This window comes from Callorhinus ursinus, unplaced genomic scaffold (assembly GCF_003265705.2).
Source record: "Callorhinus ursinus isolate GAN/ISIS: 27379988/994484 unplaced genomic scaffold, GSC_fseal_2.0 scaffold78, whole genome shotgun sequence".
Lineage (NCBI taxonomy): Eukaryota > Metazoa > Chordata > Mammalia > Carnivora > Otariidae > Callorhinus > Callorhinus ursinus.
In genome coordinates, this window is record NW_027397140.1 from 2,442,174 (window position 1) to 2,469,022 (window position 26,849).

Sequence of the window (26,849 nt, forward strand, 5' to 3'; positions counted from 1 at the left end):
ATAAATACATATTACCAAGTAAAAGCAGCAATCTGACAAGGCTGCATACTATATGATTCCAACTGTATGACATTCTGGAAAAGGAAAAACTATGGATACAGTCAAAAGATCAGTAGTTGTTAGGGACTGAGGGAAGGGAGGGTGAATTAGTGGAGTACAAAGGATTCTAAGGGCAGTGAAACGACTTTGTACAATAATATAATGGTGTATACATGACATTATAAACTTATCAAAACGTATAGAATATACAACACAAGAGCGAACCTTAACATAAACTATGGACCTTAATTAATAATAATGTAACAATATTGGTTTATAGATTATAAAAAAATGTAGTACCTTAATACAAATTGATGCTCAATCTCAAAGAGCACATTCTTCTGCTTTCAAAAATGAAAATTTCCGCGGAGCAAGATGGCGGAGGGGGAGGAGACCTGGATTTCGTCTGGTCTCAGGAATTCAGCTGAATAGGGATCAAACCATTCTGAACACCTACGAACTCAACAGGAGATGGAAGAAGAGAGTAGCAACAACTCTCTGAACAGAGAAGCGACCACTTACTGGAAGGTAGGACGTGCAGAGAAGTGAATCCGAGGCGACATTTGGGAGGATAGACAGCGGGGGAGGGGGCCTCCGTCGGCTCCTTCTGGCAAGTAATAGAGCCAGGGAGCACAAAATCGGACTTTTAGAAGTCGGCTCCGCTGAGGGACGTCGCTCCAGTGGCTAAGCGGGGGGTGGAACCCTCGTGGGACAGTGTGGTCTCAGGACCCTCGGGGTCACAGAAAAACCGGAGATAACCTGAGTGCCACAGAGCTCCCAGGTATTGGAGCAGGGAAGCCGGCTGCAGAGACGGAGCCGAGGCGCGGGTTCTCAGCTCGGGGTTGCCATAAACTGTGATCCGCGTCCCAGTTGGGCCACTGCTCCTCCAGCAGGGACCCAACAAGCGGCAGAGCTGGGGAGACTCCCCTTCCTCCCCTGGGAGGAGCGGAGCGGGAGCGCACCACAGGGATCTGCTGAGTTTGGAGACTCCACACGGAGTCTGGTGCCAGAGATAGAAATGCTCAGTCACAGGCCGGGTGAGCACGGAGTGCGGCCAGAGACCAGGGAAACGGGAGTGACTGCTTTTCTCTGGGGGCGCACTGAGGAGCAGGGCCCCAAGTTCTCAGCTCCTCCGGGCGGAGATTGGGAGGCCACCATTTTCGTCCTGGTCCTCCACAGCTGTACCGAGAGCTTGCAGGGAACAAAAGCTCCTGAGAGCAAACCCGAGCAGCTTGCTGAGCATGGACCAACAAGGGCTGGGCAATTGCGCCTCCGGCAAAGACATTTGGGAACCACGGCAACAGGTCCCTCCCGGAGAAGATCAGCACGAACAGCCAGCAAGCCAAGACCAATTTTACCGATCAAGGAGAACGGGAGAACTCCAGCGCTAGGGGAATACTGCACATAGAATTCATGCCTTTTTTACCATGATTCATTAGTTTTTTAAAGTTAAATTTTTTTCACTTTTTTTTTAAATTTTCTTTTTCCCTTTTTCAACAAACATCTTATCAATCCCTTTTTAAAAAAAAACATTTTTTATTTTTCATTTTTAGAGTCATATTTTATCCCTTCATAGTAGTTACCCTTATTTTTGGCATATATATATAAGTTGTTCTCTCTTTACAATTTTGAGATACAGTTTCTTCTAACAGATCAAAATATACCCTAAATCACTAGTGTATGGCTTTGTTCTACTCTCCTGCCTGATCACATTCTTTTTTTTTCTTTTTTTTAAATCTTCTTTTTTTTTTCAAACAACTTCTTATAAATTCCTTTTATAAAATCTTTTATAATTTTCATCTTTACAGTCATCTTCCACCCCTTCATTGTATCAACCCTTATTTTGTACATATATAAGTCTTTCTTCCTTTAAAATTTTAGGACGCACTTTTTTCTAACAGACCAAAATACACCTAAAATCTAGTGTGTGGCACTGATCTATGCACTAGCCTGATCATATTTGATTGTTCTGTTTTTGTTTTTACTTTTTCATTTTTTTTCTTTCTTTTTTCTTTCTTTCCCTTTCTTTTCCCCTGGTTTCAGGTCTTTTCTGATTTGTATACAGTATATTTGCTGGGGACATTGTTAACCTGTTAGCATTTTGCTCTCTCATTCATCTATTCTCCTCTGGACAAAATGACAAGACGAAAAAAATCACCTCAGCAAAAAGAACAAGAGGTAGTACCGTCTGCCAGGGACCTACTCAATATGGACATTAGTACGATGTCTGACCTAGAGTTCAGAATCATGACATTAAAGATATTAGCTGGGCTTGAAAAAAGCATTATTAAGTTATTAGAGAAACCTTTTCTGGAGAAATAAAAGAACTAAAATCTAACCAGGTTGAAAACAAAAAGGCTATTAATGAGGTGCAATAAAAAATGGGGGCACTAACTGCTAGCATAAATGAGGCAGAAGACAGAATCAGCAATATAGAAGACCAAATGATGGAAAATAAAAAGGCTGAGAAAAAGAGAGAAACAACTACAGGATCACGAGGGCAGAATTCGAGAGATAAGCGATACGATAAGATGAAACAACATTAGAATAATTGGGATCCCAGAAGAAGAAGAAAGAGAGGGAGGGGCAGAAGGTATATTGGAACAAATAATAGCAGAGAACTTCCCTAATGTGAGGAAGGAAACAGGCATCAAAATCCAGGAGGCACAGAGATCCCGTCTCAAAATCAATAAAAATAGGTCAACACCCCGATATCTAATAGTAAAACTTACGAGTCTCAGAGACAAAGAGAAAATCCTGAAAGCAGCTCGGGAGAAGAGATATGTCATCTACAATGGTAGAAATATTAGATTGGCAACAGACCTATCCACAGAGACCTGGCAGGCCAGAAAGGACTGGCATGATATCTTCGGAGTGCTAAACGAGAAAAATATGCAGCCAAGAATACTATATCCAGCTAGGCTCTCATTGAAAATTGAAGGAGAGATAAAAAGCTTCCAGGACAAACAAAAACTAAAGGAATTTGCAAACACGAAACCAGCTCTACAAGAAATATAGAAAGGGGTCCTCTAAGCAAAGAGAGAGCCTATAAGCAGCATAGATCAGAAAGGAACACAGACAATATACAGTAACAGTCACCTAACAGGAAATACAATGGCACTAAATTCATACCTTTCAATAGTTACTCTGAATGTAAATGGGCTAAATGCCCCAATCAAAAGACACAGGCTATCAGATTGGATTAAAAAACAAGACCCATCAATATGCTGTGTGCAAGAGACTCATTTTAGACCCAAAGACACCCCCAGATTGAAAGTGAGGGGGTGGAAAACCATTTACCATGCTAATGGACACCAAAAGAGAGCTGGGTTGGCAATCCTTATATCAGACAAATTAGATTTTAAAACAAAGATTGTAATAAGAGGTGAAGAAGGACAAGCTATCCTACTTAAAGTGTCTATCCAACAAGAAGATCTAACAATTGTAAATATCTATGCCCCTAACAAGGGAGCAACCAATTATATAAGGCAATTAATAACAAAAGCAAAGAAACACATTTACAACAATACAATAATAGTGGGGGATTTTAACATCCCCCGGACTGAAATGGACAGATCATCTTAGCAAAAGATCAGCAAGGAAATAAAGACTTTAAATGACACACTGGACCAAATGGACTTCACACACATATTCAGAACATTCTGTCCCAAAACAACGGAATACACATTCTTCCCTAGTGCCCATGGAACATTCTCCAGAATTGATCCCATCCTAGGTCACAAATCAGGACTCAACCAGTACCAAAAGATTGGGATTATTCCCTACATATTTTCAGAGCACAATGCTTTGAAACTAGAACTCAATCACAAGAGGAAAGTCGGAAAGAACTCAAATACTTGGAGGCTAAAGAGCATCCTACTAAAGAATGAATGGGTCAACCAGGAAATTAAAGAAGAACTAAAAAATTTCATGGAAACCAATGAAAATGAAAACACAACTGTTCAAAATCTTTGGGATACAGCAAAGGCAGTCCTGAGAGGGAAGTATATAGCAATACAAGCCTTTCTCAAGAAACAAGAAAGGTCTCAAATACACAACCTAACCCTACACCTAAAGGAGCTGGAGAAAGAACAGCAAATAAAGCCTAAACCCAGCAGGAGAAGAGAAATCATAAAGATCAGAGCAGAAATCAATGAAATAGAAACTAAAAGAACAGTAGAACAGATCAACGAATCTAGGAGCTGGTTCTTTGAAAGAATTAACAAGATTAATAAACCCCTGGCCAGACTGATCAAAAAGAAAAGAGAAATGACCCAAATCAACAAAATCACGAATGAAAGAGGAGAGATCACTACCAACACCAAGGAAATACAAACAATTATAAGAACATATTTTGAACAACTCTATGCCAGCAAATTAGATACCTGGAAGAAATCGGTGCATTCCTAGAGATGTATCAACAACCAAAATTGAACCAGGAAGAAATAGAAAACCTGAACAGACCTATAACCACTAAGGAAATTGAAGCATTCGTCAAAAATCTCCCAACAAACAAAACCCCAGGGCCAGATGGCTTCCCAGGGGAATTCTACCAAACATTTCAAGAAGAATTAATACCTATTCTCCTGAAACTGTTCCAAAAAATAGAAATGGAAGGAAAACTTCCAATCTCATTTTATGAGGCCAGCATTACTTTGATCCCCAAACCAGACAAAGATCCCATCAAAAAGGAGAATTACAGCCAATATCCTTGATGAACATGGATGCAAAAATTCTCACCAAAATATTAGGCAATAGGATCCAACAGTACATTAAAAGGACTATTCACCATGACCAAGTGGGATTTATCCCTGGGCTGCAAGGTTGGTTCAACATCCACAAATCAATCAACGTGATACAATACATTAACAAAAGAAAGAACAAGAATCATATGATCCCCTCAATAGATGCAGAAAAAGCATTTGACAAAGTACAGCATCTTTCTTGAACAAAACTCTTCAGAGTATAGGGATAGAGGGTACATACCTCAATATCATAAAAGCCACTTATGAAAAACCTACAGCGAGTATCATTCTCAATGGGGAAAAGCTGAGAGCTTTTCCCCTAAGGTCAGGAACGCGGCAGGGATGTCCACTATCACCACTGCTTTTCAACATAGTATTAGAAGTCCTAGCCACAGCAATCAGACAACAAAAAGAAATCAAAGGCATCCAAATCGGCAAAGAGGAAGTCAAACTCTCACTCTTTGCAGATGATATGATACTGTATGTGGAAAACCCAAAAGACTCCACGCCAAAAGTGCTAGAACTCGTACAGGAATTCAGTAAAGTAGCAGGATATAAAATCAATGCACAAAAATCAGTGGCATTCCTATACACCAACAACAAGACAGAAGAGAGACAAATCAAGGAGTCAATCCCATTTACAATTGCACCCCAAACCATAAGATACCTAGGAATAAATTTAAGCAAAGAGGCAAAGGATCTGTACTCAGAAAAGTATAAAATACTCATGAAAGGAATTGAAGAAGACACAAAGAAATGGAAAAACTTTCCATGCTCTTGGAAGAACAAACATTGTGAAGATGGCAATGCTACCTAGAGCAATCTACACATTCAATGCAATCTCCATCCAAATACCATCCACTTTTTTCAAAGAAATGGAACAAATAATCCTAAAATTTGTATGGAACCAGAAGAGACCCCGAATATCTAGAGGAGTATTGAAAAAGAAAAGCAAAGCTGGCGGCTTCCCAATTCCAGACTTCCAGCTCTATTACAAAGTTGTCATCATCAAGACAGTATGGTACTGGCACACAAACAGACACTTCTATCAATGGAATAGAATAGAGAGCCCAGAAATGGACCCTCAACTCTATGGTCAACTTATCTTTGACAAAGCAGCAAAGAATGTCCAATGGAAAAAAGACAGTCTCTTCAACAAATAGTGCTGGGAAAATTGGACAGCCACATGCAGAAGAATGAAACTGGACCATTTGCTTACACTACACACAACAATAGACTCCAAATGGTTGAAAGACCTAAATGTGAGACAGGTGTCCATCAACATCCTAAAGGAGAACACAGGCAGCAACCTCTTCGACCTCAGCCGCAGCAACTTCTTCCTAGAAAGATCACCAAAGGCAAGGGAAGCAAGGGCAAAAATGAACTCTTGGAATTTCATCAAGATAAAAAGCTTTTGCACAGCAAAAGAAACAGTCCAGAAAACCAAAAGACAACTGACAGAATGGGAGAAAATATTTGCAAATCACATATCAGATAAGGGCTAGTATCCAAAATCTATAAAAAGAACTTATCAAACTCAACACCCAAAGAAGAAATAATCCAATCAAGAAATGGGCAGAAGACACGAACAGACATTTTTCCAAAGAAGACATCCAAATGGCCGACAGACACAGGAAAAAGTGCTCAACATCGCTCGGCATCCGGGAAATCCAAATCAAAACCCCAATGAGATACCACCTCACACCAGTCAGAATGGCTAAAATTAACATGTCCGGAAATGACAGATGTTGGCTGGGATGCAGAGAAAGGGGAACCCTCCTACACAGTTTGTGGGAATGCAAGCTGGTGCAACCCCCTGGAAAACAGTATGGAGGTTCCTCAAACACTTGAAAATAGAGCTACCCTATGATCCAGCAATTGCACTACTGGGTATTTACCCCAAAGATAAAAATGTAGGGATCCGAAGGGGTACGTGCACCCCAATGTTTATAGCAGCAATGTCCACAATAGGCAAACTGTGGAAAGAGCCAAGATGCCCATCGACAGATGAATGGATAAAGAAGAAGTGTCATATATACACAATGGAATATTATGAAGCCATCAAAAGGAATGAGATCTTACCATTCGCAACGACGTGGATGGAACTGGAGGGTGTTATGCTGAGTGAAATAAGTCCATCAGAGAAAGACATGTATCATATGACCTCACTGATATGAAGAATTCTTAATCTCAGGAAACAAACTGAGTGTTGCTGGAGTGGTTGGGTGTGGGAGGGATGGGGTGGTGGGGTGATAGACATTGGGCAGGGTATGTGCTATGGTGAGCGCTGTGAATTGTGCAAGACTGTTGAATCACAGATCTGTACTTCTGTAACAAATAATGCAACATATGTTAAGAAAAAAGAAAAAGAAGAAGATAGCAGGAGGGGAAGAATGAAAGGGAGTAAGTCGGAGGGGAGATGAACCATGAGAGATGATGGACTCTGAAAAACAAACTGAGGGTTCTAGAGGGGAGGGGGGTGGGGGGATGGGTTAGCCTGGTGATGGGTATTAAAGAGGGCACATTCTGCGTGGCGCACTGGGTGTTACGCACAAACAATGAATCATGGAACACTACATCAAAAACTAATGATGTAATGTATGGTGATTAACATAACTATAAAAAAATTTTTAAAAAATGAAAACTTCACATAGCATGAGCATAAAGGGATAGCTTAAAGAAAGAAGGGAAGAGTTTGGTTCTAACCCTGCCTTCCAACATCTCAGAAGTGGGTATGAACCTGCAGACATATGTAGGGGCCAGTGTCATCACTGCACTGTCTGGCATGGCTGGAATTCAAGACTTTCTACTAGAATCAGAGAGATGTTCACCTAATGAATAATTATTTGTTCAAGCAACACATTTCCCAATATGTGCACAAGGTGAGTAGTGAGGGTGAATATGACAATGTCATTGCTCTCATGAACACTCTAGAAGAAGTGTGTTAAGACAGCAATGACTACAATCCAACAAAAAAGATATTGGCTGGGTATTGGAAAGTGGGTCTGGAATGGGTGTCCCCTTGCGGGAGGTAACCTGCAATCTGAGAAGTGAAAACAACTAAGAACTGCCAGGTGAAGGCCTGGAAACACTTCCCCAGGATCATCTTCTAGATGGTTTGTCCCTCCGCTCATATTCTCTCAGTTACAGACAAGGAAACTAGTCTGCGAGGACAAAGGTATAAATAATCCACAGCATTCCAGTCTTCTCAAGCTGACTGCCACCCATAACGTGCTTATTCACATATGGAACTTAAATTCTGAATGAATGTGGAAATAACCCCGAAAGTATATCCATGGTTCTTACTTGTGAAAATAACTTACAGCTGCCAAATTTCAGAGGGCAAGCATGGGCATCCATCGGGAAATCCTCAAGTTGCATTGGGCACTCTGCAGAGATGGTCAAACTGAAAAGTAAGAGACAAAGACCTTTAAATGACTCTCCAATTCTGGCTATTTACTGAGCGGCACCATGTTCCATAAAGCCATGTTAAGTACTTCACTCATTATTTCAATTACCATATTTCATGAAATTGTCTAAACTGTTTCACAAAATTATATAGGTTTGCCTTGAAGATGGATATCATTTAGAAACAGGCTTAAGTCAAATCTACTTAGTTCTGTGGCTTTGTGTGTGTCTGTACATACGTTACCACTTGTAAAGTAATTTTCAGATGCCTTTAAAAATGATTTATTCTTTGTTTTCCATCCCTTACTCAGAGTAATCTAAAAAAACTTCCTTTGACAAGGCTGAAAATATAAGTATTTTCTAAAATAGTTTATATGCTCAAAAATATAAATGTGTAATAAATGCTGTCCAAATTTTGACCAGAAGCTGGCTGTAATTATTGTGTACTGGACTGATGACATGACACTGAAGAGTAGTTGAAATTGTGTTATGACAGCAATCTTCTGGTACAACCTAATTGCTTTTAATCCAAGCCTGGTCTTCCAGATAATACCACCATCTACTACCACTGTCACTCAAACAGTAATGGACATAATAACCACCAGGTCTATGCCAGGCACTGTGTTAAATGCTTAGCTGCACTAACACATCTAATCAGAATAACATTAGGAGCTTTGTTGCTGCTAATGTCCCAGTTTACAAAGCAGGAAAGTGATGCACAGATATTAAAGGATCAGGATGAGGATATAGAGCTATTAAGTCATGGAGTCATGATTTGAACCCAGACCCCTGACTACTGTGACTCCGTAATGGCACGTCCACCACACACTAAGTAGTAATGGGTTCTGTACACTTCCAAAGTTGCCACACTGTCGTGCTTTTATTTCTCGACAGACTTTACTAATTAGATAGTGAATCTAAATTTCATTAATGAGTTAATCTGTTTCTTAAGTTTCTTATTCTACTATTTAAAATGAAATTAAATTATACAGAATGAAATCATAATATAAAACATTCACCCTTAAACAGATGTTATAATTACATTTTTAGACAAATAATAATTCGATATGATATTAGCACTATTGGTCCTTCCCTCTTATATTGAGTCTGGATCTTGGCTATGTGCCCAGGGTGAGAATAAAAATGTAAAAACATTTATTTTTACCTTCACTACTTCCTCCTGTTAAAACAGAGTAAACTGTTGCTATTAAATTGGGCACAGAATTCACACTTGACGACTGCAGACAGAGTGGTCAATATATGTATTTTTTTTTTAAGATTTTATTTATTTGACAGAGTGAGAGACAGCGAGAGAGAGAGAACACAAGCAAGGGGAGTGGGAGAGGGAGAAGCAGGCTTCCCGCGGAGCAGGGAGCCCAATGCAGGGCTTGATCCCAGGACCCTGGGATCATAACCTGAGCCGAAGGCAGACGCTTACCGACTGAGCCACCCAGGCGCCCCAATGTATGTATTCTCTGAATGAATGACACAAAAATATGAGTCAGTGCAAGAAAGGTCTGTGTCCATCAAAGAGAAGAAATCCTCTGCTGCCTCTGGCTTGAGGGGATGGAATAATGCTTAAAAGGCTGGAATGCACATGGACTAGAACACAGCACCAAGTATCACATTCAGGCAGGGAGATGGTATTTAAAATGATACACCGCATATGTTCATAGAAAGATATGGGAACATACAGGAGAATTGTGAAGGAGAAAACTACAAATAGATATCATTTCACTTATAATTTCACCCGATAAATTTTGTCCAGAGTTTTCTGACATGTACATGTATTTTCTTTTTGTTCTTGGTATACAAAATTCAGTCTTTCATACACCTAACATTAGGAACAGGGTAATTCTGATGTGAAAATCTCTACATAATCATGATTTTGAAATACGAACTATTTAATTCTATGATGCAGATGTGTGGGCTATATGTATGTGTATATACATATATTATATGTATAACATATATATACACATATATAATATAACATGTGTAACATTAAATCAATTATGTATAATAATAAATAACATAATAATGGATATATATTAAAGCAATTATTGTTAGACTTTTAGATTGTTTTACATGATAAATAATCTGCAATGGATCTCTTCAAAAGGATTATTATTAGAGACTATGAAGTGGATAAAGTATTTACTTATTAGAATTAAGAAAATTATGACTTAAAAATCTCTGTGAAGAGAGCATTCAGCCAACACAAAAGAAAATGTTAACTTTGTTTGTTAGCAAATTTAAGAAATTTTTAAAATAAAACATATAGTGTGACAAAGAACTTAAATGAGTCAAAAATGTTTTAGAGAATAAATTCACAATGAACTCAGAAAATCTAAAATTTTCTTCAGAAGCAAATTTTTAGTAGGAAGATAAGAATATATAAAGCTGCAGTGCCAGGTACAAAGCAATAAATGTGAGAATAAGCACACAAAATAACGGGGCTGTAGGAGCTTAAAGGAGAACAGTTTTGATTTGGAGATTCTGTGCTGGTCTGCAGCCTCTGTTCAAATGGTTTATGGATGCAGGTGTAAGGACGACCCTGGGCTCAGTCAGTGGGAGCAGTGTGAGGTAGGGTGTAAGCGGAGATGCTTCAGGTGATCCTGACTGTCTTAGTCCAGCCACAGGTACTGCAGACCCAGCACTGCAGTCTTTAAGTTGCCCTCCCAAAATGCTGACAACTTTTTGGGCCCCATTCCCATCATCAGGGTGATGTGGAGATGGTCTCTCCATGGAGGAATCCTCTCTCTAGACACAGCCATGTCTGCCAGCTCATATAACTGAGCCTCTGTTCCCCAGGAAACACTCTACTGCCCACTGGGTCTGGAGGCGGACTTGAAGCCAGATGTGTTGGCTGAGTCCTTGAAGGTGTCGTGAATCATTGGTCAATGCCTCTTCCCTCCGTGCTCATGGCAGCACTTTGCTTCCATCTCCATGGCCACTGGAGGCATCACCACCTGGCTTTTCTATTGTTTGCCCCTACTTGTCAGAGAAGATCCCCTCAAGGAGACTTGACTTCTCACCTTGGGCACACTGCCCACTCCTGGCTTTTTCCCCTTTTCCTCATGCCCTCCTTTTTTCTTGGCCAACACCATGTATTTATAAGGGGGATGAGAAGTCTTCTTTTCTGTCATGGTGGTCTCAGCTCTTACTTACTCAGTTCATCTCATGTCCTGCTCTATTCTGGCTGTTTGGCCCTGAGAGTTGGTTACCTTCTGAAAGCTACTGCACTGACATTTAAAGATGATAAGGATTATACACTAAGGAGTCTGCTTTCAGCATACAGCTGCAAGACCAGAGGGTTAAGTGATGGTGGGAAGAGACTGGTGGACAGAATTTAGCTGGATCTAACTAAAAAGAAGAATATGTTTAAAGAAAAACTAATTCCAGTAAAAACATTATAAAAAGATAGTAATTCTATAATTACCATCTCAATAAGTGCTATCATTAAAGCCTCATGGATTGTTCCCCCATTTTAAAAGACCTCCTTAGAAGTAGAATTCCAAACACTGGAAAAATACACATCTATGATAGCATCTTTCTTCTAAAGGATGAATGTATTTATTCAGCTAAATCCTCTAATAGCAAATGTTTCAGCCTCAGTAGGGGAATGACATTCAAATTTTTTATCTCTTTGAACATTTCAAAAATAGCCTATACTTTTATAATACTCAAAAAATATCTCTAGATAAGAGGACGCCTTCCATTGATGGGCTCCCTAAAATGTAGAATGCCTTGATATATAACCAACTTCCTTCATACAGAATTGAGATCAAAGCACTCTAAGGAATAATAGATTGTCATAGTTCAAAGGAGCCAGCCAGGCCACATACTAGAAAGTTTTACTTTTCAGATAAAGGAAATAAAACCTAAAATGTTAAGAAATGTGCCTTATGGGAAAACTTCACTGAATTACTGATAGATCCAAGAATCCAGCATTCCCCCCCCCCGAGGTCAAATTTCTATTATACTTCCCATTTCTGTTAAGATATTCAAACATTAACTTATTGAAACACATGTCTCAATTTTCAACAACATTTTATTTTTAGGGTCAGGAAAGGGCATTTTGTGAGATAAACTACTTGCTTCAACTTGGATTTATATCATACTAATCAAGGGTTTAGGATCCTAAACTCACTAGAGAGCTCTCTGCTTGACCAGGGGCAGTTCACAGTGGAAAGCACTTTAAGATGGTTAAAACAGCCAAATTCTAGGGTAGCTTTGCCATTAACTAACTGTGTAAACTTTGTAAAACTGCCTAACTTCTCTGATCCAGTTTCCCATTTGAAGAAGAAAGATAATAACAACTGCTTTTATTTTCTGAAAAAAAAAAGTTGATAAGTGTGAAAAGGGGGTTAGCCTCCAGATGTCTACCTAGTAATCTCTTCAGATCTGAGCCTTCTTCACTTACATGGAAATACTACATCAGTGCAGCAGAAAGTATGGTGGTGGCAGGTAGAAAAATGGTCTTACAAAGATGCCCATGTCCTTACTCTCCACACTCCCAAACCTATAAATATGTTACTTTAAGTGTCAAAGAAGCTTTACAGATGTGATTAAATTAAGGTCCTTGGGATAGGGCAGATTATCCTGGTTTATCCAGATGGGCCCAGTGTAATCACAAAGGTTCTTTTGAGAGAGAGGCAGGAGTATGAGGGTCAGAAAAGGAGATGTGATGACAGAAGCAGAGATCAGAGCATGTGGCCATGAACTCAGGAATGCGGGTAGCTTCTAGAAGTTGGAAGAGGCAGGGAACAGAACAGATTCACCCCCAGATAATCCAGAAAGAATTCTGGGTGTTATATGCAATGGATACAATGATGAAATTGGATACTTAGATGAGATTTCCAAGCAAAGTGTTGTAGTTGTGGTCTGTTTTCTTCCTGCTGCTTATAGTAAAATGTGAGAAGAAAAAGAGAGGATGAGGGAAGACCTGCCAAAAAAAGGGACCAGGACTTGATTTGGGAAATTCTCAGTCTATCCAGGTTGCAAGAGATGGTGTAATTAGGAGATTAACTGTCAGGAAAGAATGTTCTTAAAATAAAGATAAGGGTGTGGTTGGACAAACTTTTGCTAATGCCTCAAAAGTATCAAAAGGTCAGAGTATTTAGTTACACAGCAGACTCTCTGAGATTAGGTATGTGACTCATGGGACCCCACACTCCCAAATTTGTAGATATGTTACTTTAAGTGGCAAAGAAGCTTTAACTGTGTAAGCAAAAGCCAGGAATAACGATTAGATTATCCATGAAAGATTTAAGTACAAGCCTCTTGTCTAGTGGTATGAATTCTTGAGACACACACAGGAGACCTACAAAACTTTTGAGAATTTTATACCAGCAGAAACACTGCCAATTTGGACTGAAAAGGACAGAGAGAGGGAAGAGTGCTTCATTTTTTCCTGACATTTTCTCCCCTTTCAAATGGGAATATCTGTGACTGTTATCATATGCCTGTCCAACCATTTGATTTGGGGAGCAGAAACTTGTTTCTTGAGTTCCACAAATTTACAAATGGGAAGGAATTGTGCCTCAGGGTAGATCATACCCCAGTCATCTTACATAGTTTATTTAGATAACTTCAATAATGATATCTGGAAATTTTGAGCTGCTGAGATTTAGTTGGGTCTTTAATTCAATGCTGTAATGAGTTGTGACATTTAGAGATATTGGGATGGGGTTAACATATTTTGCACGTGGGAAAGACATGAGTTTTGGGGAGAACCAGAAGACAAGATTGTGGTAAGCAAAATAATAACCTCCAAAGTTGATCATGTCCTAATCCTTCTTACCTATCACAGCAAAAGGGATTTTTCAGATTAGGATGGGATTAAGGCTCTTGAGATGGGAAGATTATCCCGGGTTTTCTGGGTGAGCTCAATGTAATATAAGGCTACTTATAAGAAGAAAACAGGAGTGTGAGAGTCAGAGAAGGAGATGTGGTGATGGAAGGAGTGATGTAGGGCCATGAGCCAAGGAATGCACACATCTTGTAGAAGCTGGAAAAGGCAAGGAAATACTCTTCCCTAGAGAATTTGAAAGAGACACAATCTTGCCAAAAGCTTCATCACACTTTTAGTCTCCAGAGCAGTGAACAATAAATGTACGTTGTCTTAAGTCACTAAATTCATGCTAATTTGTTACAGCAGCAATAGAAAACTAATGCAATAGTTTCCCTTAAAAAGATAGTATTATAAGTCAAATGGTCAGTTAGTGTGCTGAATAGCAGCCCCATGTATATTTTGAAATCATTTTCCAAAGTTAAGAAAGAAATTTGGTAATATTAGCCAATTTATAAACAGCTCACAAATTGTTAGCTACAGTGAAAATTCAGACCTTGCTAATGAAATAGCATCTTGTGCAAGGTGTCCTGCCTTGGTCAGTTTGTGAGCTGTACACCATACCTCAGCTAGATTCACTCAGTGGAAACATAACCACTCTATAAAGATGCTACAGTGACTCTCAGGCAATATATGAAATTTATGAATATATGAAATAAATTTGGGGACTCTTAGAAGTAAATATTAACATAGCATCTAATGATTGGTGTTATGGGAAAGAAATAAGGCTTAATTTGGTCATGATACGTTTCTAGCCCTATGAGTCGTTGTAAAGAACAAATGAATGCTTAACGTAGATTACTTTCTATTTACCACAGCTGCTCCCATCTGAAAGGCTGCAGGGTTTGGAGATAGAGCAAAGGGGCGCTGCTCACCTGGCATTCCTGTAGGCAGCACCCTTATTGTACTGTAGCCTCACTGTGCTGCCTCTGGCTTATTCCCACCTGCATGGGGTAGTGAAGGGCTCCTTCAACCCTTCAGTAGGGATGCTGCTGGAGAGTTCTCCTTGCTCTATAGCTAAGTCATATCCTCACTGTTGATGGAACTGTAGATTCACACTGCATGTGAGAAGGATCTTTTCCACTGTGAGGGGGTGTCTGAAAGGAAGCCCAGCTTTGAGGAGTATATGCCTCCTCTTCTTTATTTGACTCACCTCTAGATTGACAAATGAAGAGATGTTTATTCATGTATTCAATTACAGAGAATTGGCATTATTATTAATACAAATATGTAAATATATTATAGAAAAGTATAAATTATATATATTTAATAATTTACTAGTGCTAGGAATACACATAGCCCTGCTTCTCCTTCAGAAATTTCCCTTTGATACCTTCCTGATGCTAAAAGCCTGCCCCACTGGAGCTTTCTCCCTTGTGTGTCTGCATTCAGAAAAAAAAACTGCAAACTTTTTCATTAAATAAAATAATGCAACAAAGCATTTGTCTTGTTATGAACAATCACTAACATGATGTACCATGCATACTATTGGTTAGTTAGGAATTACCAGTTCTTGGGAACGTAACTACAATTTATAATAATGTTTTGAGGAAAAACTGTATTCTAAAACTCAGTCAACTATATAAAAACGGAATTTTTTGAATCTAAACATTGTCAAGTTGGGAACAGTGTATGTTTGGAACCCAAAGGTCATTGCCAGGATCTTCCATTCCACTGCCTTTTTACTAACTGTAATGTGTGTACTGGTCCCTTCTGTGATAATTGTAGATCTACTGCAATTGTGTTTGGTCCAGACCAGAACTGCAAGCCTAGTTACTTTCAGGACCTGGCCATTGTGCTTGTCCTGGTTAGCCAACCTCCTAAGGGATCTTCACCATAGAACTAACACTGGCCCTACCCAAATCCCAGGCAGGGGGTTTGCCTGTGATCGCGAATAGATGAGATGCCATGTTCATCAGGGGTTAGTGAAGTATGGGAATAGGGGGCAGTCAATGGAGAGCTAACAGAATAAAGTGTGCAGTGACTTACTTAAAATGTAATAGAATTTAAATTCAGTGAAGGGCAACCTTGTAAAAAGCAAAAATTAGGAAACTATCTGAAAGTTCAAGAATATACTAAAATGATGAATGTTCTGACTTATACAATTGTAGAGTTCCACACTTTTTAAAAAAATGTGTTTTAACATAACGAATGTCTTCTTTTTAGCAATGGTGCCAAATTCTACAACTTACTTCAAGCTTGAGTTACAGATTTCATTAGTAAGTTGAAGGCTAATTTATTCATTTTGTACTCTTATTGTAAAAAGAATGTACACGAGACCAACCATTGGAATTATGCTGGGCTAAAAATTCTTTCTGAACTTCACATTCCTCTTCAGCTACTGGAAAGATTTCAGCAATTCTCATTTATGTTGAGAAAACTAGTATATGTGTGATAATTTTTCAAAGTTAGCATATTTCTTATCAAAAGGAAACAAAATTTATTGATCTATTTTGATTAACACGGCTGTATCTATTTTTAATACTCTTGTTTCTCAGGAAGGCACTGTAATGATTAACCTGAGAGTGGAAATATTTTGTTTAAAATTTTATACATATTCACATGCCCATCAATAATTCTTATTAGATCAAATGTAGGAAAATAAAGACAAGCTTGAACAATAAAAAAAAATGCTGCAAAAAAGGAACAGCAGAAATATGCAAAGAAGTTCTTTTCTCAAAATGAAATTCAAGTATGTCTTTAATCATAAAGCATAAGGCAACCAAGACTATAATACAGGAGAAAGCACAGAGAAGAAGTAGTAGAATCAAACAGACTCTGCTTTAACTCTCATCTCAGGCTCTGTATACTTGCTGTGTTACTCAACATTCCTGGGCCCAAACTATCTTCTAAAGGGGATTCTAAAGCTTATTTTACAGTGCTGTTTTAAGTCCTGAATAGAAATATGTGCTGCAATGCCTGACACATAATAGATGCTTTAAAAATGCTTGGGAAGAAGTAACAGTGATATCAGCAAAAGTGGTGAATTAGGGAGCATCCACAAAAGCAATGAATAAGCTGACAAAAACTGTCAGCATCATCTTTTTTTTTTCTTTTTAGAAAACTGGAATCTAATAAAAAACTTACAACAGCCAGGAAAATGCTTAGTGAAGAAAAAGAATACCCAAATTTCAGTGAGCAAGCTCTGTGGCATTTGAACTTACACTGTCACCAGCCCCCATTCTCCAGCTCTACAGTGGCCTTGAAAATGGCAGCCCATATTCCTGCTGCAGGTTGCTGAAGTAGCTGAAGGTGGGTCCCTGAAGGACTGAGTCAGGGTTTGCTTTAGTTTCAACTGACTCGGAGTTTTCCAAGGCTGAGGTGTCCTCTAAGGGACCATTTGTTCAAAATATTTAAACACAAATATATTCATCACAGCCATCAGGCAATGTATACAGCTGGGAGAAGCAACAGACACAATAAAAATTCTAGGAAGGAGAGGCTAGGGAAAGAGATATTTGGGGAAGTAAGGGCTGAAAGCTCCTCATATTCCAGAGAATCTAGAAAAATATGTGCATGCCCAGGGCTGGATGCAAGCTCAGAAAAGACCCAAGAAGACCAAGTTCTTATCTCCAGCTGAGCTAAAAGCACTGCAAAAGCAAGACATGAAAGCTATGGAAGTTGTAAACTGCCTGGATAAGCATTGAAGGAGCACCCCAACACACACAGAACTTATCTGCAAAGACTGAGAGTTTTCATTTTTTGGGGAACTGTTCCAGATTTTAATGACATACATAAATATAAATGCCAGATTTATTTTATTTTTTGGTTATAACCCCTCTCTTATTCTATATGATTTAAAAGACAAAGGCATAAGATGAGAATTATTAATCTACATTAGTGGCCACACTATGTAAAAAGATGTAATTTTTGACAATAACAATATAAGGGAACAGAGCAATGCAAGCAAAGTTTTTTCATTCCACTGAAACTAAGTTGGTATTAATTCAAATTTGATTGTCATGAATTTAGATGTTAATTTAAATACCCAGAGTAACCACTAAGAAAATAACTAAAATATATATACAGTAAGAGATGTAAGATGGAATTGAAATGGTACACTAGGAAAAAAAATCAATTGAACACAAAAGAAGGTACTAATGGGGCGCCTGTTTGGCTCAGTCACATTAAGCATCTGCCTTCAGCTCAGGTCATGATCCCAGGGTTCTGGGATTGAGCCCTGCATCGGGCTCCCTGCTTCATAGGAGGTCTGCTTCTCCCTCTCCCACTCCCCCTGCTTGTGCTCCCTCTCTTGCTGTGTCTCTCTCTGGCAAATAAATAAATAAAATCTTTTTTAAAAAAGTACTAATAGAAGAATTAAGGAACAAAAAAGAAATAAGACATATAGAAAGCAAATTTTAAAAAAGCAAAGTCTTTTCTTGTCAGTAATTATATTAAATATAAATGGAATAAAAACTTCGATTAACAGGCAGAGATTGGTAGAATCAATAAGGAAATATGAACTATACAGCCTACAACAGATTCACTTTAGTTTCCAAAACACAAGAAGTTGAAAGTGAAAAGAAAGAAAAAGACATTCTATTCAAACCATAACCAAAAGAGAACTTAAGACAAAATTTGTGAGAAGAGACAAAGAAGGACAGTATATAATGATAAAAGCCTCAAGGTATCAAGAATATATAGAAATTATACACATACATGAACCTCACTTCAATACCTCACTTTCAATAATGGTTAGAAAAACTGGACAGAATATTAATCAGAAAATAGAAGACTTAAACAGAAGACACTGTAAACAAACCAGACCAAGCAGCCATATACAAAACACTCCAACCAACAACAGCAGAATATACATTTTTTAAGAACACATGGAACATTATCCAGGATAGACCATGTGTTCAGCCACAAAACAAGTTTCAATAAATTTAAAAATACTGAAATCATACAGAGTATCTCCTCTGACCACAGTGGAATAAAACTAAAAATCAGTAACAGAAGGAAAAGTGAAAACTTCATAAACATGTGGAAATTAAACCACATTCCTAACAAATAAATCTAAGACACAAGAGAAATCAGAAAATAACTTTGAGATGAATGGAAATGAAAAACACAGCATACCAAAACTTACAGGATGCAACAAAAACAGTCCCTAGGTTGAAATTTAGAGCTATAAATGCCTACATTAAAAAAGAAGAAACAACCTAATTTCATATATTAAGAAACTAGAAAAAGAAAAGCAAATTAAACCTAAAACTAATTGAAGGAAAGAAATACTAAAGACAGGATAAATTATATAAAGAACAGAAAAACAATAGCCCACTGGGCTTACAAAGAGGTCTTAGGGCATAGGGCATGCTAAGTAGTGATGTGAAATCCCTCAGGATCCCAACCCCAGTGCCGGTCTTCCACACTACAGATGGTGCTGTTTTCAATTCCTGAATCTCTTCTTCCAGATTTCTGAATGCTATAGATAATGAAGGGGAAATTTCAGCTGGTTTTAGAATGTTATTTAACATATTTTAACAACCCAGAATCTTTCAAATGATGACACCCCATCCTTCTTTTGGGGAGCTAATAGAAAGGATGGTGTTGCAGCAGGTGGGTGCACATACACTTGATGTACTAAGTGATGCTGAGAAGACTGACCCAAGGGCAGGCACATCAGAGTGGCAGTCTGCATCCTCCATAATGCAAGTACTTGCACTGAGTTTTCTGTTGGCCTTTATTCACTGAGCAGAGGGGATTTCCTTTTCTTGGAGACTTGACAGTGATTTTCTATCTGAAACTGTCAATCAGTGTCATTGCTCTCAATTTCCATGACTATGATTTGACTCTCAATCTCTTCTTTACACTTCACATTTCAAGATGCTCTGTTTTCCACAATGGCGGCCTCCTTGTTTTATTGAAGTATAGTTGACATACAATATATTTTATTAGTTTTAAGTGCATAACATAATGATTCAACAATTCTATACATTATGAAATGTTGACCACGATGAATGTAGTTACCAGTTGTTAGCATAAAAAGTTATCATAATATTATTGATTTTATTCCCTGTGCTGTACTTTTCATCTCCATGATTCATTTATTCTATGACTGGAAGTTTGTACTTCTTAACCCTCTTTATCCATTTCACCCATCCCCCACCAACCTGCCCTCTGGCAACCAACAGTTTGTTCTCTGTATTTGGAGTTTGTTTCTGTTTTGCTTGTTCATTTATTTTGTTTTTTTAGTGGATAAAGAATAGTGATATATATATATATATATCTATACATATATATGAATATGAATTAGTCATAAAAGAAAAATGAAATCTTGCCATTTGGGCCAACATGAATGGACCCAGAGGGTATTGTGCTAAGTGAAATAAGTTAGAGAGAAAAAGACATATACCATATGATTTCATTTATATGTGGAGTCTAAAGCTACTCATTTTGTGACATTCTATCATTCCCACAAAGCTAGACAAATATTCTAGACTATCTGGTGTTTCTGAGTTTCTGTGAATCAATCTCAGGTTTCTCTCACTATTCTGCAAATTACTGAGCTCAGGGCTACTCAGAAAAGGGTCATCGACTTAGAAATGGCGCATTATTTTTAGTAGTGTGATAAAAAAAAAGCAGTAAAAAGCCCCTCCATGGGTCAGTCATGTCCCAAGTACATAGTGGGTGCCCTACAAGTGGCGATGACTGGTCTGCACTGTGCTAGCTGGGTAGATGGTGGCCCTCAGAAGGGCCAGAGCAGTATGGTAAAGAAATAATAAAAAGCAGGCAATGATATACAAACCCAGCTGGTTAACTACTAACTAGGAAAGCAGTCACTATTTGGGAACACTGGGATGAGTTTCAAACCTTGGAGGAATGTGCATGAGGAGGTGTTCTGTAGGCCATTAATTAGGGCTTGACTGTGTTTTAAAGCATATAGGTAGACAGACAGTAGTTGGATCCACAGAAGCAGATGGATTTTCAGAGAAGAAACCCAAGAGTGATGCCAGAAGACAAAACACTGCAGGAACCCTATTCTCTGTAGGTCCATGTGGCCAAATCTCAGTTCAATCATGTGCAAAAAAGGGCAAAATATATGCCCAACCTCATTTCGACAGAGCACACAACACACCTTGAGTGGCCATGAATAACACGTTTTAGCATCCTACGTAGTGAGTGAGGAAAAGAACGCTGTTGGTGAGTGAAGATTACAGGAAAACAAAGGCTCATGCAGTGAAGGACAACAAATGCTTTAGTGCCCCAGTGTTCTGGAGGCCAAGAGATGAAGATGAAGGAAAACTGAGGGAAACTGGATGTGACGGGGAGAAGATCCTTGCCAGCCTTGGACCAGCTATTATAAATAGGTGACAAAGAAAGTGCAACAGTCTGAAGCTGTGAGAAAACACGTATCATCGCGTGTAGGATGGGGGTGCAGACAGAAGCACCCCCTGTGTGAGGCTGCACCCCATGGGGTGTCGTGCCAGGAGCTTTGCCTGCACCATCTCACTGATGATCCCCCATCTCGAGGAGATGCTACAGTGACTATTCTAATCTTCCTGATGGGAACTGAGACTCTGAGAGATGATAGTGCCTGGCGAAGTGGCAGAGCCAGACCACTGCCAGCCAGTCTGATGAACAAGGTTGATGCTCCAGACACATGGCTAGTCTCTCCTTAAGTAGTCCAAGTATTCAGAGAGAATCGTAGTCATTACATGGAGACATGGATCCCTTCTAGAAGGTTTTTTGTTTTGATTTTTTTTTCCCAAGTGAATGCTGTAGCTGCTGTTCATGGAGGTCCCAGGCCAGGGGTCCAGGCCTCCTGCACCCTGCTGTGAGGGGCGGGACTTTCTCACCTGGTGGCTTTGACATGGCCTCTGACCTCATGATGTCCTCTCCTGTTAAATAGAAACAGTGATTCCTACTACTCTACAGACATCTGAGGAGGAAAGTAGATGTGTGGTCTATGTGGGTTGTCAAGAAAGGTTCTTCTGACCCTTGCCCTGAAACTTCCTGCAGCCCAAAGCAAAAGCAACTAGCTCTGAATACAGGGATCCTTTGAATCAGTCCCAGTCCACCATTTAGGTATTATTCCTGCTGCAGGACACACTTTTCAACTGCTACTTTCACATTTGTACATGTTCATCCCTATGTCTGGGACACCCTTGCAACTCCATCCCTCACCCCAACTGCTGCACCTCCTCAATACTCAGCTCAGGTGTGACTTCTGTGAACCCATCTTCTTCCCCCTCTCACTTACAAAGCCAGGGTTCCCCTTACTCACTGCTGTATTCTCAAATTTGCTAGCCTCCATCTCAGTGACATCCAGGTTCTACAAATGGTGTTCAATGCACAGTTCTTTTAAGGAATTTTATATTAATGAAGGGATACAGCAAGTAGAGAGAAAATGATGGTTAAGTGAAAGGTTGAGTGAAGGCAGGGAAGCAGTCAGATTATGGGTCAGCTCCTGGGGCCACTGTTTAGTTATTTAAATGAACACTCAGGGAGATCTGTCCAAACAGATCTGTCTTGACTCTCCTCTCCCTGTTTAATAATATACTTTCACTTGGGAGATTAAGGCCTATCCCCTTACTCTCACCCCTCAACACACACGTCCCCCCACATTGCTCCAGCTTCAGCACTGACATCTTCAGTAAGGATGTTCTCACTAGCTCAGTTGTGCACCAAAAATGCAGAGCAGGGAGGGGAAGGAGTATGTCCTTGAGAAGCATCTGAAGTTTTCAGTTATTCAGGTAAGCAAAACATAGCTTGTATGTTTGGGGCCTGACAGAGCACAAGATGCAGGTGAACACCAGTGCAGTGGACACCACCCAGAGCCCTCCAGGAAAAGCTCATGTCCGTCTGCCACCTCCCCCCCCGCCAAGCATGAGCACCGGTGCACTCACTGGCTGCTGCCCAGGGCTTGGTCTCTGCTGCCCCAAACTCAGGGAAAGGATTTAATAATATGCTGAGAGCAAAACATGAAACATCTAGTTTGATTGTATTTTGTCTGCACTACATACCTTCACTTAGCGGTCTCAGAGACTACCCAAGCTCAAATTATTTAAAACAGAATTCAACCTTTCTCTGACCTTCTCAAGAAGCCCCAGCGCCCTTCAAGTGCTTCCATTCATTCATTCCTTCAAATCATTATCTTGAGGAATAGCACAACTTTGGCAAGACAGATCTGGGAATCACTTCGGACACTTCTCATATATCACTCCATTTCAGTTCTATCAGCAACCTGTCAGTTCTCTCTCCAAAATGACTCTGTCCATTTTTTTTCCCCATGGCTTCTGCCTCTGGCAGAGTTGTCCTCATCTCCTACCTGGATATGGCAATCACCCCATAACAGCTCCTTGATGTCACTTGGAAGCCTGGTTTCTTTAAGCCATATTTTTTCACAAGGCAGCAGATTCCTAAGCTTAAATCACAACAGAGGTCCCCAATGCATTAGAATGGACCTCACTTCCCACATTAGCCTCCTCTTGTTTCCTAAGCTCTGCACATCTACTCACAGTCCTTTTCTTACCCACTCAATGCTGCTACATCCTTCTAGCCACAATTGCAAAGTGACTTAAAGAAGCCATTCTGGGGGACCCCCAGCCTAAAGGTCCCCTCCTATTATTCTCCCATGTTCTTTTTCTTCTCTATGTCTCAGTGCTAACAGAAAATAACATTTCCTAGGCTTACATTTACTAGTGTGTATTTATTGACCTTATTAATATTGCCTAAAGCATGATGGAAAAAAATTTAGGTTCAAATTTAAGCAAAAATAATTTCAATAATAAAAATTAGATTAGCACTGTTTACTATTTTCTTATTAGAAGTCTATTAAAATATTTAGAGTCTATTTGGTTATTCATACTTTTAAAAGGTTTTTCAAAAAAAAATCACCCCAATTAAAAGATTGTAGGGAAGTAATATCACTAAAATGGCAACTTAGGAGAGCCTAGAATCTGTAACCCCACAAAGATCAACAATTAGCGATCCATGAACAAAAACAGCTCTGTTAGAGAACAGGAGTCCACTTACGAAACTTTAGTGACACAGTAGATAACTGCAAATAACCACCCAGAAAAGAAAGGAAAACAGCTTCGCTTGGCTGCATCACCCCCCCCCCCAAGCTACTATTACTCAGAGCCAAGAGGACACTCCCCAGGTAGAAAGAGTACCCCCACCAGGAAAGCAAGAGCTGAGTGAGTGACCAGCTTCCCTGGCCTTTCGAAGAACCACATTAAGTTCCCTCTTCAGTTATACCCAACCAAGACTGGCAAAGCTGAGACAGAAAGAGGTGGTGAAGAATAAGGAATAAATCCAGGGGCTGCCAGTAGCAACCACACAGCATGAGCAAGAGCAGTTCACAGTAATATGCTCTGCAGACAAACCCAGCTTGTTTTACTACCAAAGAAACCAAAGGCTAGTCCAGACACCACGGAACCTCTGTGGATTCTGCCAGCTCTGGCCCCACAGGTATTCACATTCATTATGCCAGCTGCTTGGGTCCCTCTCCACGATGCCCCCACCAGAGCCCAGGAACTGCAGCTAGCCTTTCTGGCTGTGCACAAACATGCCCCAGCCTGATTCCTGTCACCAGTCTCCATTACCACGTGCCTGTGGTGTAACCCAGAAACCACAGTAGTGCACACAGACAGCCGGGGCCTCTGTGCTTCCAGTGAGCCCACAGCTGGCCCTAGGCCTTGCTGCTTGTCCTGGCTCCCACCACTACATGCAACCAGTCTCTGCCACTACACAGGCACCTGCAGCGGGCTCCTACAACCAAGTGTGCACCACAGCCACCTGCCCTGGTCCCCAGCCACAGACCATGGAGACACTGCTAAGGACCCAACAGCCATTACAGCTGCTTGTGGTAGTGCTTGCCATGGAATTCATAGGGAATCAGTGAACTATGACTCCACCAAAGGAACATAGTAAACCTTTTGTAACTGGCTCCAAAGAAATGGAGATCCAGAATTTGTCCAACAAAGAATTCAAATTGATTGTTCTAAACATATTATGAGAGCTACAGGAGAACACAGATAAATAACAACATCAGGGAAATTACACAAGATCATAATTAGAAGATCAGCAAAAATATAGGGTGAAAAAAGAATAAAAAACAGAACCACTGGAGCTGAAGGAGACAATGACTACACTGAAGAATTCAATGGAGAGCTACAACAGCAGACTTACCAAGCAAAGGAGATTATCAGTGAGCTAGAAGATAAATCAATTGAAGTTATCCAATCAGAGGAGTTAAAATAAAAAAAGAATGAAAAGGAATAAAGAAAACCTATGGAAGTTATAGGACACTATTAAGGGAAAAAGGTACTATAATCAGAAAGGAGAAGAGAGGGAAAAGGGAGTGGAAAGCTTACTTAAAGAAATAATACCTGAAAATGTCCTAAAGTTGGGGAGAAAATTGGATATCCCAATTCATGAAGCTAATAGGTCACCCAAAAATTTCAACTCCAAATAATCTTCTCCAAGACAAATTATAATAAAACTATCTAATATCAAAGGCAAACAGAATTTTAAAAGCAGCAAGAAAAAAATTCTCTCATACAAGGGAACCCCATAAGATTATCAGTGGATTTTTCAGCAAAGACCTTGCAAGCCAGAAGAGAATAAGATGATATAACTAAAGTACTAAAGCAAAAAACAAAACACAAAAAATGCCAGTGAAGAATACTTTACCAGGTAAAGCTGTCCTTCAGAAATGAAGGTGTCATAAAGATTTTCCCTAGCCAACAGAAGCTGAGGGAGTCATCACCAGTAGTCCTATCTTACAAGAAATGCTGAAAAGAGTTCTTCAAGCTGAAATTAAGGGACAATGATTAGTAATATGAAAAAAATATGGAAAAGACGGTGGAGGAGTACGTGACCCTATTCCAACAGTCCCCGAAACTGAACTGGATCTCTACCAGACCACTGTGAACACCCACGAAAACAGCCTGAGATGTAAGAAGACAGATCTGGATCTCTACAAACAAAATATCGCAGCAGGTTGGTTTCAAGGTATGAAGCTGGGAGCCGTGATTCCCTGGGCAGATATTGGAGGATAAACAGAAGGTGGAGGGAGCCTGGCTGTGGGGATCCTACACCACCAGTGAGCAATAGCCTCCTGCGCTGGGGACAGGGCACAGACTTGCAGACCAGTAGCGGTGGGGAAAGGACTTTAGGGCGGCCTCCCGGACAGAAACCTGGAGCGGCGGGGCTGTGTGTGGGAACTGGGAGCGGCTGGCGGTTTTAGAAGCACAAAGGGCAGAGACGTGCCCTGATCTGGAGGCCATGACTGGGAGCCCTGCTAAAGTGCGCACAACCCAGGACGCTGCAGTTTATAGCAGCACAGACAGAAATGGAGATAGTGTGACCTGGAGAGCTCACTGAAGAACAGACTGCGATTTCTCTGCTCTGAAGCAGAGGGTTGGAAACAGTCTCTTCTGCTCTGACTCTCAGAAGAGACAGGGAAAGCCACCAGACAAAGCTGCCAATGAATAAAAGCCCGAAAAAACCGGTTTTCACTGAGCCCATCCCCTGCCACAGGGGGCAGGGCAACTCTGCCAAAACAAGGTTGCCTGAGTAACAGCACAGCAGGCCCTCCCCCAGAAGACAGGCCTGGAAAAAAGAGGCCAGCAGCCCTAAGGCCCCTAGAAAACAGGTGCATCTTGCTTGGGTTGTGGTCAATAATTTGGACTCCATACATTCCCTCAATCATCCATCAAAAGAATGACTAGGAGGAGGAACCCGCAAAATAGGAAAGACTCAGAGATTATGATTTATGCCACAGATTTACAAATGGATTCAGATATAACCAAGATGTCGGAGATGGAATTCAGGCTAGCAATCGTGAAGAGAAT

General features: G+C 40.0%; 1 protein-coding gene across 4 annotated transcripts in view; it reads right to left on the minus strand.

Annotated features, from left to right (window-relative positions):
* GABRA5 (gamma-aminobutyric acid type A receptor subunit alpha5) overlaps nt 1-26,849 on the minus strand; it is a 93,450-nt gene that overhangs the window by 30,435 nt on the left and 36,166 nt on the right. For all 4 annotated transcript variants that reach the window (XM_073887385.1, XM_025852097.2, XM_073887386.1 and 1 more), the window contains exon 7: nt 8,108-8,190. In XM_073887385.1, coding sequence (XP_073743486.1) covers nt 8,108-8,190 — 83 coding nt within the window. The remainder of the gene's footprint in view (nt 1-8,107; nt 8,191-26,849) is intronic.